The sequence below is a fragment of the Electrophorus electricus genome, chromosome 7, assembly GCF_041902795.1.
Source record: "Electrophorus electricus isolate QZ-2024a chromosome 7, ASM4190279v1, whole genome shotgun sequence".
Lineage (NCBI taxonomy): Eukaryota > Metazoa > Chordata > Actinopteri > Gymnotiformes > Gymnotidae > Electrophorus > Electrophorus electricus.
Window position 1 is genome coordinate 6,255,287 of NC_137503.1, and position 17,031 is coordinate 6,272,317.

The following is a 17,031-nucleotide window of genomic DNA, read 5'->3' on the forward strand; positions in this document are numbered from 1 at the left end:
TTCTCTTGTTGCTGACATTTGCTCCCCCCTCAGTCTTCATTTCAATGGTTAGTGTTACCTTCAAAATATTACAGTAATTATACACTGTCGTGATAATGACAGTAATGTTGGGGATGGTAATATATTGTTAAAATATGCACAAGTTATATATCTAATATATCTATATATCTAACCTAAATAATACATTTTACATCTGATTAAGATGCTATAAAAACACTGTAAAGTTTTAATACATTGATTATTTTTTATCATTTTATCAGAGCAGAGAAGTTTTAAATTCTGGTTTGTAGACGAGGCCAAAGTATTTTTCTGAAATTATAACCTGGGGACATAAAAATTCCTCTAATTGAAGAATCACCCCATAATGTCTAACTGGAATATTTTTAAACACACACGAACTGCTCCACAGCCTTTAATAAGTTAATCCAATATGCTTTGCAGCAAATGCTGTGCCTCGGTATTTTGATTAGACTTTGCAAGTGTTTATGCAAAACTCAAGCGAAGGAACCGAAACGTTTGGTCACCTGTACATGTAATATTCCCAAGACTGTTGACGCGTGCGCTCTGCTCCGCCACTGCATGTTCCGAGCGTAAGCAAGGAGGGAACACGCTTAAGGAAGATGTGTATGAAAGACCTGTTTGACTTTAACTTAAGGTGCTTCTTTCGCAGCGATCGAAAAAAAAATAGTTATCGAAATTACTTTGACTGAAAAGACTGGTGTCGGAAACTATGTACATATGACTCAGGTAAGTCACTGTAGTCAACCAAGTTAAAAAAGAAAGAAAAAAAGATTATGGGCTCCTGTGTTATCGATAGTATGACGGTGGGAGGTTAACTTTTTAGTAGAACCGAATCTCAGCCAGCTCATCGCCCTGCATACTTTCATTCAAGAACTAATTATTGTTACTGTTTTCTTTTCAGCACGCGGTATGGTAGAAGTGGTTGTGCAAAGATCCTTGGAGTGCATATAGCTACTGGAGCAAGTAGCAATGACAACTAAATGCGGATTTTGGTTCTTCCTCATTTTTGAACTGGTTCTGGCTCCTGGAGCACCAGCAGGTAAAAGATACAAAGATTAGTGCTATTCTGGATTATAATTCTGGAGCTAATTGAAGTATTTTTTTCTGTCATGTTCTATATCACCCCCACATGAGAACATTTGGTCAGAATAAGTCACTGTGTTGTTTTTGCCCACTGTTCACATGTTTTATAGAGAAAATATGCATTGTTCATTCAAGCAAGGAAGTTCATATGGGCTCAAGCTTTCAAATCTCCTGTATCTTCAAAAAGGATTGCAACAAAATGATTCACCAAGATGAGGTGCTAGTAAATAACAAAAGCAGCTTCAATTCAACCATGGCAATTATGAGCATCGTGAATCTGACAAAACACACCACCATCACCTGCAAGTGCGATGATCATGTAGAGCCCTGTGGAATGGACATCACTCCTGGATGTATGTATCCAGCATGTAACTTAATATAGGACTCAAAATGTATTCAGTATGATTTTAAAACAAAACATTTTAATATCCTACACTTGAAGTGGTAACTTGAAGTATATGTGTACAATTTGAGAACAGCCGCTTAACTAAACTGTTACAATTTCTTAGTGAAAAAGACTCTAAATGCTGAGTGTTAGATAAACTTAAATCTGATGTATTAAAAGCAGGATGAAAAATAGGTCAATGGACAAGTATTACAGTGGAGTGGGGGGCTGTGAAAGCCAACTTGATGCATGCACAAACATAAATGCACGCCTACACATACACACACACACACACACACACACACACACACACCCTAACCAAAGCTTACTATTTTCTTAAAGTCATGATACATATTAACACATTTCTCTAAAGTAAATACTCATATGGGCCATTAAAAAGAGCATATTGGTAATGTTGACTTCTGACAGCTCTTTGGCTACATTGGCTAAGTAAATTTAGTATGGAATCTTGTGACCTTCATTTTCAGATCCTCCAGGGGTTCCACAAAACCTAACCTGTGAGCAAGAAGGAGAATCTGGCAAAGTGAAGTGTACATGGACAATGGGTTTGGAAACATACATAAGGACCACATCGAATCTATGGTTAGTAAAGAGAAACCAGATAGCCTTTTTTAAGGAAGCTCTGTCACTGTTCTTATGACCCATCTCAAATGTTAGTATAGGTCCACTAGTTAAATTATGTGCACGCGCAAACACACACACACACACACATACACACACACACACACACACACACACACACACACACACACACACACACACACACACACACACACACAACTACACTCTTTCATTATGTAGTTACATACTGTGAGTTGTATTGTTTTGCAGGGTGCATGGAACTACCCTTGCTGTGTACCCTAGTGATGACAAAACCACATCAGGTTCCTTTCCCATCTTAGACAAGCAGACCAAGTTCTTTGTGTGGGTCACTGCTAACAACAGTCTGGGTTCAGCAAACTCATCATTCCTCAGCATCAGTCACAATGACATAGGTACCGTAGGTCTTGTCATTTTATGTGTGAAAGAATGCAATAGAATATAATCTCAAAGTAATTCAGCAACATAAGAATACAGCATTTTCACAGGCTGACTTGTAACTCATCTCCTTCTGGTGGTCTCTCTGTGTACAGTGAAGCCTTTGCGCCCAAATATTACAAAAGTGGAGTGCTCCTCAAGACAATGCCAGCTCTACGCTGACAAAGCAGAAAGCATTCAGCTGGTGGAGATCCAATACGGAGCAGGTCAGGAGATGCAGAACACCACCTTCTTCAATGTAAGTACACATGGAGCTAAGACAACAGCTTCAGTGCATTATAATATATATAATCAGATTGGTGGACTGAGCTATAGAGATCTATAGCAAATCTACTTCACAATCCTTTTTTCAAACCCATTGAACCATAAGACCTACAGTGAAAAATGCAAGCCAGAGAATCAGTGACTCAGGAAGACACTGGTAGTCTGATCAGGAAACTGATTAGTTTACAATGTAAGCTTTTTGTGGGCTGCTTCAGAACTAGGCAAGATAAATATATGGGGATTTTGCTAACATGAAGTGACACAAATGCTGACATTTTCACTGTAAAACATAATTGGAACTTTTTTCTCAATTCACCATGTTTTGACAGTGATATTGTATTTTCACATATCAGAAAATGTTACACTGGTGCAGTATCAACAAATAAGGCAAAAGAAGTAAATGACGTTAATAACAATTTTCTGCTAGAAGCTGATGTGACAAATGACTGCAGATAAAGCATATTATTAATTTAATACAACTAAAAATGATTAGGAAAAAGCATAATCTGAACTGACCCCAAGACTGATTCTTGTTTTCCATTTATCTCTTCATGTTTTCTTACTTTACTTTTGTCTCTTCTCGGAGGTTTTTATTAATTCAGAATCAGTGTGTATTTGTCTTTCATTCGCTACTTATTAATTGGTACAAGGCATAGCAAAACTGAAGTAATGTATAATTTAATAAGAGACAGAGTGAGCTGGCAGAGCAGTGTCTGTAAAAATGTTGCTACAATGTGTGCTTGTGGCTCTAACACTGCACAAGAGAGCAAAGAGGAAATGTGACTGAGAGACTCAAAACTATACTGAGTTCACCCTGTAGTGAAAACATTCACAGCTACCTGTAGTTGCAGTTCATAGATGCAGTCTCTAATGGGATGTATTAAAGAACCATATATCAAATAAACCAATTAGAAATCATCATGTGGATATGTGTATTTTGCCATTTTTAAGACATCAAAGTCATCCAGCCATAGGCCTTTTCGGTTCTGCATAGTCTCATCTCAAGACCTGGATGCACAAGGCTGCTTTGGTTCTGAAGTGATTATTTAGTGTTGGTTTAGAATGAGATATCGTGTCAAAAATCATGGACAGAGATTGATCTGTGAATTGTAAGAAGTTCACAGTCTTGTAATTAATGAAAAAAAGCAAAAGTTCCACATTTTTGCAGGTACCTCTTTCAGAGTCTGAAGTCGAGTCTCTTTGAGACAGCTGTTTTGTGTTATTGAAACTGATTTCTCCCTCTTCAGCATACAGGTTCATGGACCATAACTTCACTGAGTCCATACACCCGGTACACGTTCAAGGTCAGATGGAAATATAAACCAACAACAGGACTGTGGAGTGAGTGGAACATAACTTGGCCTACGACTGATGAAGAAGGTGACTCATTAAAACTGATAACTGACACTGATCACTTTAGCCAACCTGAGGGATTTTATTTCCTTTGAAAATTTTAACCCTTTGTGGTCTATTACAGTGCTGGTGCCTTGAAAAACATGCTGCAGTACTACAGTAATTCCAAGAGAATATATAGCATTTACGGCATTTTAGCTGACATTTACTTTTACGGGATTTATCTGACTATATATAACAGTATTAACTCCATATTAATTTCAAAACCAAAAATTACTCTTGGACCCCAGAGAGTTGCCGTAGTTTCATTCTGTTTTAGCTGTGTTTGTCCATGATGGTTTAAGGTCTGCAGAGTACAGTGTACAGAGTACAAAGTGAACTGTGGCCTGAGGAGTGGAATGGAAATAAAGTCTAATGTGCATGATGGCGCTAGATAAGACACTTAGCACATAATGACATGAGCATATTTCTCTTCTTAAAGCTACTGTGTTCATCCATATAGCTGTAGGTTTTACTCATTGTCTGTGTTATTTCTCCTCTTGTATCAAAAAAGAGGTTGGTCCATGTTCTCATGGTTTTACTACATTCAAATAGCTCTCCAAATGAGCAGGAAATGATCAGAGAGTCAGCTACCCAACTCCAAACAGCCAGGATGCAGGTCTCTCTTTACCCCAGTGTGACTGGCTCCTGCCAGTCGGCATGGATTTCTAGAGTTCAGTCTATTAAGAGCAATTAAGTTGTTTGGTCTAATTTGTATTATTTGGGTTCATAGCTATCTAACGTGCATATTTTTAAACAATATATTACCATCCCCAACATTATTGTCATCTGGAAACGTGATAGCTAGACGTAGTAATTGCAATCAAAGAAAGGTTTTTAAATAGTTCTATAAATGTAGATCTTTAAAAGATCCAAATGTAATTTTACAAGACAAAGTATATTTCATACATATGTTTATTTTCTCAGACATGCTGCAAATATGGCAATCATTAGGGTCACCTATGATGGGTCACCCATACTCACATAATCATTCATAACATTTTGCTTCTGTGCAGTAATTTCTTTGCAGTTAAGTGGGTATTAACTCTTTTACACTACCGTCCATATCATATTTATCAGTTACAAAAAGGGCAGCAATGAACATAAATAAACACTGCCTCTTTTTCCAGCTCCTGTGAGGATGCTTGATGCTTGGTACATTGAACAGAGCACCCAAGCAGTCATCAGATCTTCACAGTTATTTTGGAAGGCAAGTATTACAACACAGGGTTGAATTTATCCTTAGGTCAAAGTCATTCTTGTGCCTTCAAGTAATTACAGTGACATGGGTAGACTCTGATACCACAATTTTTTAATCATATTTTCAAAGTTAAAGATGTCTGTTCAACACTGTCATTTCCTTGTTTGCAGTAACTATGGTTATGTATGCTATAGTCAGTATGTTACTCCAGACCATGCCCCCTCCCAGGAACCTTGTAAAGGTCAAACCACTAGTGAGCGATGACTTGCGTGATATGCATCCTTCCAACCACTTGGTTAAAACAAAAGCTAGAAAGCTTTGAAGTTTCCATTTATGAAAAATCAAGTAAAGGCTTAGAGGAAATGATGAAACTGACAGATATCGTTTTCAGAGGTGACACCTCAGAACATCATGTGTCATGCCAGACAGGCCCATACATCTATTTAGTGTGGTTAAGGTGCACAGGACTGGTCTAAAGCCTAGAATCAATATAGATGTAATTAAATTCCAAACAGACTGGGAGGCAGCATAGTACAAAGTAGAACATTACAGTAATCTAGTTACAGTTTTCCCTTATAACTAGATGGTGTAAGGCAATACAGTCTTTTTACAGTCACATTACAGTACCTAACATAATTAGCATTTCATTGCTTACATTACTCATAACGACATAAACATAGTAATAACATATAATAACATATAACATATAAAATATATATAATAACATGTTTATTATTATATGTTTGTAAGCAATATATTACCTACACAGAATGCATTAAAATGACAAATTTCATTCAAGGATAAATTGACATGCCTCTTAAAACTGTGGTTGGCTCTGTCTTACATAATGAAGCACTAAAACCATTGCTTTCTCTCCTTGTTCTTTCCAGGTGTCACAGGTTTTTTATTGGTTTTAGAGAGTAAACTGAAAATAATGTAATGAGAAGAGTGGTTGATTTATCCAGCAAATCAATGGTAAAATAATCCTGATTGAGTAAAGTAATTCCATGTTTGTTTAGGATCTGAGCGAATCAGAAGCCAGAGGAACTATTCTGTTCTACAGAATAAGCATTGTAGACAAGGGGAATGAGACCACTATTAACATTACATCCACAAGAAGCTACAAGGTTCCGTGCTCTCTCTGTAACGTATCCATTTTTGCCATCAACTCAAAGGGCCAGTCTCCTCCCAGAGTGATTCAGCTACAGCCTATAAGTACGTGACTGCAGCATGCAGCCCTTTTCCTCTTCTTTGTGTTAATCTTCTTGCTCTGTGACATAAACACAATGCATTGACAGGCACATTGGCATACCTAAGGCTTGTATCAGGTATATGTGCCAGAACATCTGTGAATTATAAGCAAAATGCTAAAAACTGGCCTCTCAATCATATGAATCCTTAAGAACATTAAAGGATGATTAATTTACTTCTGTTTCTGGTTTTCAAAGCTAGTTTGTGTTTGTGTTTTCACAGGTCTGCTTCAGTTAAAAGTGTCACACATCTATGTGAATAACCACAGTGTCGCCCTCTCCTGGCCACCCAGTGTAAACACTGTGACAGAGTACCTGGTAGAGTGGTATCCTGTTGGACGTAAAGAGCAGCTTCAGTGGATCAGAGTGAAGCGCCATCTAAACACTGTAAACATTACTGGTTAGTTTAAGACCTGAGTAAATGTATTACTATCCTTGCAATTTAAAATGGATTTGGAGAGATTGTCTTAAAGGTGTAATGGAGCTTATAGATCCAGATCATGTATTTAAACAAAGGAGTTGTGTCCACTGCTGTCAGGTCTGTAGGTTTCTCTGTAGTCAACCACATTTGAGAAAGAAATGGGGTTAGATTAGAGAGGGATGAACAATAAAATAGGATGTTTGGGGCATTTATAAAATCATTTATAAAGTCTTCCTGTGTGTTATTGGAGTAGTTCACAGGAAAACCAGACCTATTCTAGGATGCTATTTTAACCTGCTTTCTAACCTAGTGGTGACTAACAGTAGGACAAAAATAGATCAAATATGTATCTATTTTTATATTTGATAAGTAAAATGTTTTTGTTTTTTAAATTTGACAGTGTGGGAATAAAAGTCCATTTGTCCTTTCTTACTCTCTCTCTCTCTCTCGCTCTCTCTCTCTCTCTCTCTCTCTTTCTCTTTCTCTGAGTGTGAATAGATTTAAAGCCTGCTGAATGCTATGAGGGTGCAGTCATTTATCTGCATTTATTGGGGACAGCAAAAGCTGTCTTCAGCGGTATCTCCACATGGCAATCAGGTTAGAGAGTTGCTATCTAAAAACAGCTCATTAACAAGATAAATACACTGCTGTCATACCAATTGTATTTTTGAACCCACAGCACCACAACACGGTCCTGATTGTTACACCAGTGTGATGAATGAGGATGTGCATGTGAAATGGGCTGAAGTGCCTCTGGAGAAGAGAGGGGGTTGTCTGACAAAGTATACCATCTACCTGGAGGATTTAAAAGGGAGGAAGCAAAACTACAGTAAGCAACTCTCTGGACATATACCATGCAGGCCACAAGTGGACAAACACCGTTTGATTTCATTATATGACTAGCATGATAATAATTGCATAAAATAATCACATTATTTTGGATATTTGAGGGGTTGGGTTCAGCATCAGTGAGAAATCTGCATTGTAAGGATTGTTTTTCAAATTTGAGACTTTTCTGTGATTATGTACATTATTCCTGCAGCTGCGAGACTTCAATTAATGTGAGAGTATTTGGCAAAGGTGTGATCTAAATTCTGGCCCTGTTTACTCACTATATAAGACAAATCATTTGTTGTTATACATTTCTGGAGGCAAACACCAGTATTGAATGATTCCCTTTTTCAAGCTTTTCTGAGTTTGTGAGGGATGACTATGTTATAGGTGTGCTGCACCCACAGAGACAGTATACCATCAGTGGCCTGACTCCTGGACAGCGATACAAGCTTTGGGTCTCAGCCTGGACTGAAGCAGGAGAAGGCCCCAAAGGCAGCGAGTACCATTTTATTGCAAAACACTCAGAAGGCCTGTTAGGTATGCCGCAGGCAGAGCCTCCCACAGATATAAAAATTCCATACTAATTGGTGTTTGTGATCACTGAATTCTACACTACAAAGCTGGTTTACAGCTGCAAAGATATCATGATGAGCAATTGGATAACCACAAAATCTCCCCCAAAAAAGCTTTTATAGTGTTGTAATGTTTTTAAAGTGTTTTTTTCTATTTATTAGTGCTGTATACTGTTAGTTCTTAGCATTTTAAATAATAGCTTGCGCATGTGTTTATGGTATCAGTTCTTTCATTGTAATGAGAGGAACCCATACCCATACCATATCCATGGTATGTGATGTGAATGTATAAATGTGATGTGATTTTTATGCCAAATTGTTTGAAAACTATTTATCTATTCTAAACAGAAATTCCACCTCATACCAACTCATATGTATACGTTGTGTGATTAAAACATTACACTTCCCTTACATGTACTGTATCTAGCATCTGCTTCCTTGTGTTGTTGATCCGTTGCTGATCTTAAAGAGACCATGTCCTCTTTTTTCAGCTGAGGCATCTCTGCTCCTGGTCCTGTGTACTGGATTTGCTTTCTTCCTGATCTGCCTTTTGCGGTGTGCCTGTCAGTTCTCTTCAGTATACAGAAGGTCAGTAGGTCAAGAACCGCAAACTCCCAAACCAAACCTCTCATGTCTAAACAAGCCTTTAAGCATTGCTGTATGGTTTTATCTTGCAGATTTTCACAATGCTGTCACTGCCTAATGCCCAATATTGTCCCTGATCCTGCTAATAGTAAATGGGCAAAGGAGTGTGCCAGTGAGAAGGTACAACTATACACATTTACATATGCCATCTGTGTACACAGTGAGAAGATACAGCTACACACATTTTCATATGCCTGCTGTGTACATAGTGAGAAGGTACAGCTACACACATTTTTATATGCCTGCTGTGTACACAGTGAGAAGATACAGCTACACACATTTTCATATGCCTGCTGTGTACAGTGAGAAGGTACAGCTGCACACATTTAAATATGCCTGCTGTGTACACAGTGAGAAAGTACAGCTACATTTGCATATGCCTGCAGTGTACACAGTGAGAAGGTACAGCTACACACATTTTTATATGCCTGCTGTGTATGCAGTGAGAAGGTACAGCAACACACATTTTCATATGCCTGCTGTGTACTCTAGCTCAACACAGAATATACTCTCCACTATATTAAACAGATTTTACAGGTGCATATTAAAAGTTTACCATTACACAGTAGCCCACTGTCTTTCCCATCAAATAGCATTAAAAGATCACAAGAAATCCCTTAATAAATCTTTCTTTACACTTAACAAAAATCTTTTATTTATAAGGCATTCAGTGTAGCTTCTATTTCTAGCACATCTTGTTCCAGCAGGGCTAAAATCTTGTTAACATGACACTAATAAATCTTGGTCAACTGAGAATTTCAATGAGTGGCATGCCACATGCAGGGTCTAAAGAAATGGACAGAACATGATAGACAGCAACTGCATTGTTTGACTGCTTTCACTTCAGTGAAAAAGTCTTCAGTCTAGCCAAGCTTTAGTACTGTAACTGATATTGCCATTCTCCACACAGGGTGAAATGAACCTGCAGTTGCACCTCAGTGACTCTAGTTTGAGTGAAGAGGAGCCAGATACTGTTGAGGTGCAGGAGGTTCCTCAGGAAAAGCTGCTCCAAAATGAGACTATCCCAGCCACTGGAGCCCTCAACTCTGTTAGGGACCTTGACCTTCAGGACCGGGAACTTTGTGCCCCAGCAGCACCATATCAGTCCAACATCACTAGCTCTTACCTCAAAAGCTTTTCTCATGAGTCCAGCTTCTCAAACGCTACCCAGAGCACGGATATAACTGTGGACTACATTTCCACTCATGCGGTGATCAGTGGAGAAGAGGACAATGATGAAGAAGTGGAAACCATGGAGGTGTTAGGTTTTTTTCCCTGCCCCCAAAGCCCTTTCCTGGAGCCTCTAATTTCCATCGGAGGAAAACTGACTCTCGACACAGTGAAAATAGACTGTAGCAATTTTTTAGACTGCACATGACCCTCTGAATGCAGTACAATTTGAATCGACTATAACAGTGGCAATATGACTAACATATGTTCAATATGTGTACATGAACTGGACATATGCCTTTACAGGAACTAAAATGTTCCTGCAACATCAATCACGGGGACCAGTTTTGGCATCTACACTCTATGCTTCATACTTTTCTTACTAAACTCAACTCTGCAACACTAAAAGAACATGATAGAAACTTGAAGTTATGAATATTATAGGATTAGCAACACAACTAGAAAACCATTACTACACCAATGTAATCTGATAACGACCCATTGTCACAATTTTTCTGAGCTTTAATGTCAGTTTCTGAGGTTTATAAGGAGACCTTATATTTTCACAGTAAATAGTATCATACACATTTTGAGGATTTTGCATTCAGAATAATTGTTTTTCACAGAAATCTTGTGTTTGAAATCACCTATCAATTTCTTTGCCAGTGGCACTGTTCCAAGTGAGAAGAGCTTAAGGTATTTTTAGAAAACATACACTTGCTGAGCATTTTAGGTAATGGTCACTCCAATAAAATTGTGTTCCAATACCTCATAAGCTACACTACTACTGCTCTCACTCCTTTGCAGAGCATTCAGCCAGAACACAACACAGTGAAAGAGGCTTTTACCGATGTGGTGGCCCATTTCCAACACAGCATTACCAATTACATGGTAGTGGGTGATACAGCTGGTACAGCACCCCCACCCAAAAACATCCATCAAACAAGCCTGTTGAAGGGCTAAATGACAACTAAAATTGTGCCAGGTAATGCATATGGGTTCTAGCTGCATAAGACATGTTTATAATAAAGGTGCTCATGTGTATTCCATCATACAGTGTCAAAAATGCTTCACACGTGTATTGCAAATAGGGAAATTCAGACCTTGCACATTTACAGGATCATGGATCAGCTTTAACCTACCAGTTAAAGTCAGTAAGGTCAGGAAACCTCTCGTCCAAATAGTAAATGAGTTCCTATTTCCTCATTTAGTGTTAGAAGTCCACACAACAACTCAATTTGAATAGACCATCTTTTTAATTATGGACAGAGGTCTGAGTAATAGCAGGGTTAGAATTCACACATTTTTCACAGCACTCAGTCATTCCACACTGAACAACTGGTATCTTTCAGAACACCTATGGAGTAGTGCTGTTGTAGAAAAGCACCAAGACATTAGAGAACCAAACTTAAAACAGAACTGCTGTCATAAAATAAGATAAACCAATTCTTGTGGTAAACAGGAGTGCAAAATGTAAACTAGATTTTTTTTTTTTTTATCCAAATTCTTTGATGAATGAGTACCTTACTATCCTGAACGCATCCTAAGTCAATGTCAATAAACTAATCTATATCTTATGGTCATAAGTCACATTTGGGATATATGAAAATGCTTCTCAGGATTATCTTGAGCTATTCTGAAGGTAGAAAGATTTTGGCATCAAGCTACAAATGTTGCTTCATTTAAGATCGCAGATATGAAGCTGTTAAAGGCCCAAAGAACCAACACCAACACAAATCCAGTTCAATGCAGTAACACTTTCAAAACAAAATATGCAGATTGGTGCAATTTACAGATAAACTCTTGGGTAATTTAGAAGTGTCTTACGAGTATCTAAGGCATAGGAAGAAAGCAAGCCAAGGGTCAACACAAGCTACCTGATGCACTCTTCATACCAAAACCTATATTTGGAAATGCATATTTTCAAGCAGCAGTACAAAAAGTATTCATGGAGAATGAAACAACCTGAAAAAAATATTGTATGAAAACATCCCTGCTATCTTATATCTGAATACAAAACCTCTACCAATAATTTGCTTCCAAGTAGCAAGAAGTCCTTTCTTTTTTTTGGTAAGATTTTCTCCTTTTTTCTAAAACAAGTAAAATTCAGTCCTCAGGGGTGAACGGGATGGATGACAGTCTTCCATCATTTCATCTGCTGAAGGATCCACTAGCATGCAAGCCTCGTAGCAAACAGCCTGGGAGGAAGGACCCAGTGGCAGGCTGATCATAGCCACGCACTGGGTGGCTTAAGCCAGGGCCGGGAAGGCCTCAGGGTCATCCACATCAGGGGCAGAAGCTCCGCTTGCCTAAGAGAGGGCACAAGATTGGACACAAACGATGTTGAGATGCGAATCCTGCGAAGCCTGCAACTCAATCACATGTTTAGCACACTGGAGATACTTAATGCTGTTGGCACAAATGCTTTTGGTCAACACTTTCAGACAAAGCCATTAAATCCACTAACACATTGGGCGGAAGTCCTGGTTAAATTAATGCAGAATGTGTGTGTTCTTGGATAAATAACTTGGCCAATACACAAATGTGTCTAACTCTACCAAAGTACTAATTAGAGGTGATCAAAATAACCATGGAAGGTATAATAAAGTGAAATGAAATAAATAAACAAACAAACAAACAAACATACATTCATACAAATACATATACACACGCACACCAATCTGTTTAGAGCTCACCTTATCGGACCTGCGTTCACGGGGCGGCCGGGTGGCACCGCGGCCCCCCCTCCCACCTCGGGTTCCGCCACGGCCACGCCCAGGGCGGCCCAGGTCCCCAAAATTAATCTCCAGCTGGGACGTGATATCGTTGGCTGGCTTGCGGAAGTGGTGATCACCGGCAGCATCATCACCAGAAGCCTAAATGGAGCAGCAAAAACAATCACTTTAAATTCCGTGGAGTCTCAAGAGCTCTGCATTTAGGCCTTCAATGTGCCATGGGGTAAACCAATCTCAGACACTAATCTACTAAGCCAATCTTTTGTTTTTCAAACTTATTCACCATAGTGCTTTGCTCTAATGTGGTGCTGAAGAAACAGCATTACAAGGAAGAATAATCCCACATACTTCACTAGAAAACTGAACATCAGAGGTCAGAGCACTTGCCTCCTTGGCCTTGGACTTGTGCAGCACATAGCCTTTCTTCCAGTCAGCACCCTCGTTGGCCTTGCGAATGTTGAATTCCACCTTTGCTCTCTCCTTGTCCTGCTGTGCCTTCCACTCGTCCAGAGTCATCTCCTTTGGGCTTTCCTCTTTCCCCTCTTCGGCTTCGTTCTCCCTGAGACAGGACCAAACCAACAGGTCAGTATGCTACTGATGACTATCTTCAACCAAACGAACAAATATCAGTAGCATTAGAACAACTATATACCTGCATTTGGGTTATGCCCTAGCTCATAAACCACACCCAATACAGGAACAAGAATTGCCAACCTTTTTTAAAACACCACACCCCCTGAAGATTTTAAAAGAAACTTGTAGTTATGGCAGTGAGGTGATGTCCAATTAAAGGTGATGTGTTAAATGCATAACTTTATACATAACCCTTTCCCCTCATCCAACTATAACTGATCTGGTGACAATCCAGAACTTCTTACAACTGTTTCCGATAGAAACCATATACATACTTGTTTTCCGAGTCAGCAGGCGGGTGTTCCTCTCCTTCCTCCGTGACATTTGACTGGTCAAGCTCGCTATAAAGAGTTATTACATTTAAATTAATTTATAAACGGCACTGTTATGTGTTCTGAAATACTAAGGGCTTAATCAAAAGTTTTTGTATGCTAAGTGCACAAGAGCACACCTACACATTAATGGCAAAATTGGAAAACCATTTTCCAATACTGCCTACCACAGTTAAACTGCAGAAGGAAGAATATAGACATTTATATAAATTATGAACTGGCCCCATTTAATTATTAACTGAAACAACACTGGTAAGCAACAGATCACATGTGCAGTGCCACATGTAAATGTTTTCCCAATTTAACTAGTGATTTCAAAAATCTGTCAGCGTACAATTAAGGGCTTAACATGTTTTACAAGTTCATGACTAATATGGGTGTGTGATGCTGCACTGACCTCAGTTCATCCTTGACAGTGCCCCAGTTGTGAGATCCACTCCCTCCTCGCTTTTCCTCTGCTTTCAGGCTGCTGAATCAAAAACTCACATTTAGCTTTGAGATGATTAGCAATGCCTACTGCTGCACTGGACTGCGCTGTGGGAAGGTGTGTGTACACACAACTGTCAAAAGAATAAAAGGTGGCACTGGAATCACTTACGATCGATCGCTGCCACTGTGTCTGTCAAACTCGCGTTTGCCACGTGAATCAAATCCGTCGCTCCGTCCAATGCCTCTGCCGCGACCTCCACGGCTACCCCTGCCACCTCCACGACCCCGGAACGGTCTTTCCCCGGCTGACCTGGACGGGGCAAAAGTAATTAGAAAAGAACATTCAGATTATTTTTCAGTTCTATGAAATTTGTGGTTCCTCCCATATTTACCAGAAATTCTTTATATAAACAAAAGTAAGGAATTCAAACTGCAGACTCTACAATACAGCTTTTACTTGGAAGAGGTCTGTGGAAGTTTTTCTAGCACTGTAAGAAATATGTAGGCCTAAAATGCTCACTTTCAGTTATACACGGTATCTTTGGACCTTTGCCACATTCCCTCTACACTAATAAATGGTACTCCGCATCCCTCACTTTTCTACAGAGAACTCTCCGCCTTCAGCTGGCTTGTCTTCGGCAGGTTTGTCTGGCTTGCGGTCACGGGGTGGCCTTCTCTCAGGCCGCCTATCTGCTTGAGGCCGACCTTCACCCTGCCCCCCCTGCTGCTGTGGCAATGGCTGCTGCTGCTGGGAGCCCTGCTGGGAGCCCTGCTGGGTGACCTGCTGGGAGCTCTGCTGGGAGCTCTGCTGGCCCTGCTGCTCAGGTCGCCGACCCATTCTCCTCATGCCTGAAATAAACAGTACAAACACTTCACATATTTAAATACAATCAAAGAAGGGTTCTTCCTCTCTTTTTTTTACATTTTGCTTTATGTTTTAAAGAACCCTTTTTTATTTTGCCTTGCATTACACAAAGGTAAGCATGGCTGAAAAGTATTAAATGACCAGAGAACCAATCAAAACATTTAGATCAGCTTATTTAAGAGTAAGCTATTATAGTATCTATCCAAGTCAAGCAATATGCAATAACCGAAGCAAATCTAATGCATGGAAACCCACTGCTTAACACTGGCCGATTCCTGCCTCCACCTACCAAAATAGACACCAGCTTGAAGCTCGCACACCGGCAGCTGACAGCACGTTTGAGCGTGCACCTGTTTGGCCCTCCCTCGTTTCACCAAATTTGAAGCCCCTGTCGAGCCTCCAAATTATCACCACTTGCAAAGCTCAGAAGAGAACCCGGGACGTTTTAAGCGAAATCAAACTGAATAAAAAGCTTGGTTAAATGTAACGTCAGTAAAAGTTAAAATTACTTTGCTGAAGCTTGCCCCATTATCTCTAGATAACCAGCTAACATGCTAGCTAACTAGTAAACTAACCGCTAGCTGTGATAGCGGGCTAACAATGTTTTCGCCTGCTTTTCAGGCAAAACAAAGACCGGTCCAACCATCCTAGCTGGAATAATTGTTTCTAATGGGGGAAAAAAAATCAAACAGCATCTCAAGACATACCGGTGATAGCGTCAGAAATGGAGGAGTGAAATAGCTAGGCTACGCTAGCTAAGAAGCTAACTAACCTCGCTAGCTAGACTATGTTCAACTTTTCCGTTAGTATTTTAGCCATGAGGTTTATCATGTGTGATGGCGTAGTAGCGTTAGCAAGTTACATTGTTTGATTTCAAGACTGAAATCGGCCGAGACGGTATCGACAGAGGCTTTGTCCTCACGTGCAAAACACACGAGGTCCTAGCAAACCGTGCTAGTTCACACAGCTAACCCAGGTTACACAGACAGTGGGTGAAAGTAGCAGGGTTACCCCTCCACAGAAGCAGCTACCCAAGTAGTTAACCAGATCAGGTTTAACCTGAAAGTTACTACTCGGCTGGGTAGCATTGACAACATGATTATGGCAAAAGGCCCTCAGCCTGCAAGAGGTGCAACAGGTCCAGAAAAACGTGCACCATCAGAAAAAACGTGGTAGAGTCCAGATAACCAAATAGCTTCTAGATCCAACTCGCGTTTTCTATTGTCAGGCTACAAATGCACAAGTGCTGGATGTATGACCTCATGGTGAGTTAGCGGTGCGTTTAAATCGTGCTACTTGCAGTCATTTAAGCAGAACCTGGTGAAAAATGTTACCAAAAGCCAAGTAGAGCAAAAGAACCCCCCCCCCCCCAAAAAAAACCACTCACCATCCTTCTTGAGGGAAACTGGGGCCTGTGTCTCTTCCTTTTTGTCGGGAAGAGGGTTTTTCCTGTCTTTTTGTGACTCCTTTTTGGTCTGCTTTGTAGCTTGAGCAGCGGTCTTGGCGGCACCAGGAGTGGCCGTGTCCTTCTTCTTAGTTTCTGCCTGCTTTAATACCTCAAACGGATCTTCTTCATCATCAAATAGCTGGTCGAACCGATTGGTTACGACACAGCCGAAACCTTCTTGCAGATGTCCGGGCATGATGGCGCCCCTTCAGCAGGATTTTCCTCCGATTCTACGAGGATTGTTGCGAAGTTCTCGCTGCCACAAGATGGCTGGAAAAGAATTTTGCTTCTCT

General features: G+C 39.9%; 2 protein-coding genes across 5 annotated transcripts; one reads left to right on the forward strand and one right to left on the reverse strand.

The window, feature by feature from the left end:
* Positions 1-556: 556 nt before the first annotated feature.
* il12rb2 (interleukin 12 receptor, beta 2a) lies at positions 557-11,346 on the forward strand. 3 transcript variants are annotated; one of them, XM_026998815.3, is made up of 16 exons: positions 558-747; positions 923-1,060; positions 1,215-1,457; positions 1,978-2,092; positions 2,342-2,505; positions 2,644-2,786; positions 4,060-4,192; positions 5,335-5,414; positions 6,425-6,620; positions 6,879-7,055; positions 7,575-7,673; positions 7,756-7,905; positions 8,298-8,447; positions 8,974-9,070; positions 9,160-9,247; positions 10,038-11,346. In XM_026998815.3, exons 2-16 carry the CDS (start codon positions 991-993, stop codon positions 10,503-10,505), a joined length of 2,373 nt encoding a protein of 790 aa, XP_026854616.2. In that variant the 5' UTR covers positions 558-747; positions 923-990; the 3' UTR covers positions 10,506-11,346. The 3 variants fall into 3 exon arrangements, with proteins under 3 accessions (XP_081573835.1, XP_026854616.2, XP_081573836.1); XM_081717709.1 differs by lacking the exon at positions 8,298-8,447 and having other exon boundaries at positions 557-747; XM_081717710.1 differs by lacking the exon at positions 558-747 and having other exon boundaries at positions 957-1,060; positions 1,292-1,457.
* Positions 11,347-11,534: 188 nt separating this feature from the next.
* serbp1a (SERPINE1 mRNA binding protein 1a) lies at positions 11,535-17,031 on the reverse strand. Of its 2 annotated transcripts, none has more exons than XM_026998816.3 (8): positions 16,679-17,031; positions 15,023-15,275; positions 14,596-14,736; positions 14,395-14,466; positions 13,941-14,006; positions 13,420-13,591; positions 12,994-13,173; positions 11,535-12,606 (listed from the first exon to the last, which is right to left on the reverse strand). In XM_026998816.3, exons 1-8 carry the CDS (start codon positions 16,932-16,934, stop codon positions 12,547-12,549), a joined length of 1,200 nt encoding a protein of 399 aa, XP_026854617.3. In that variant the 5' UTR covers positions 16,935-17,031; the 3' UTR covers positions 11,535-12,546. The 2 variants fall into 2 exon arrangements, with proteins under 2 accessions (XP_026854617.3, XP_026854618.3); XM_026998817.3 differs by having other exon boundaries at positions 14,395-14,463; positions 16,679-17,030.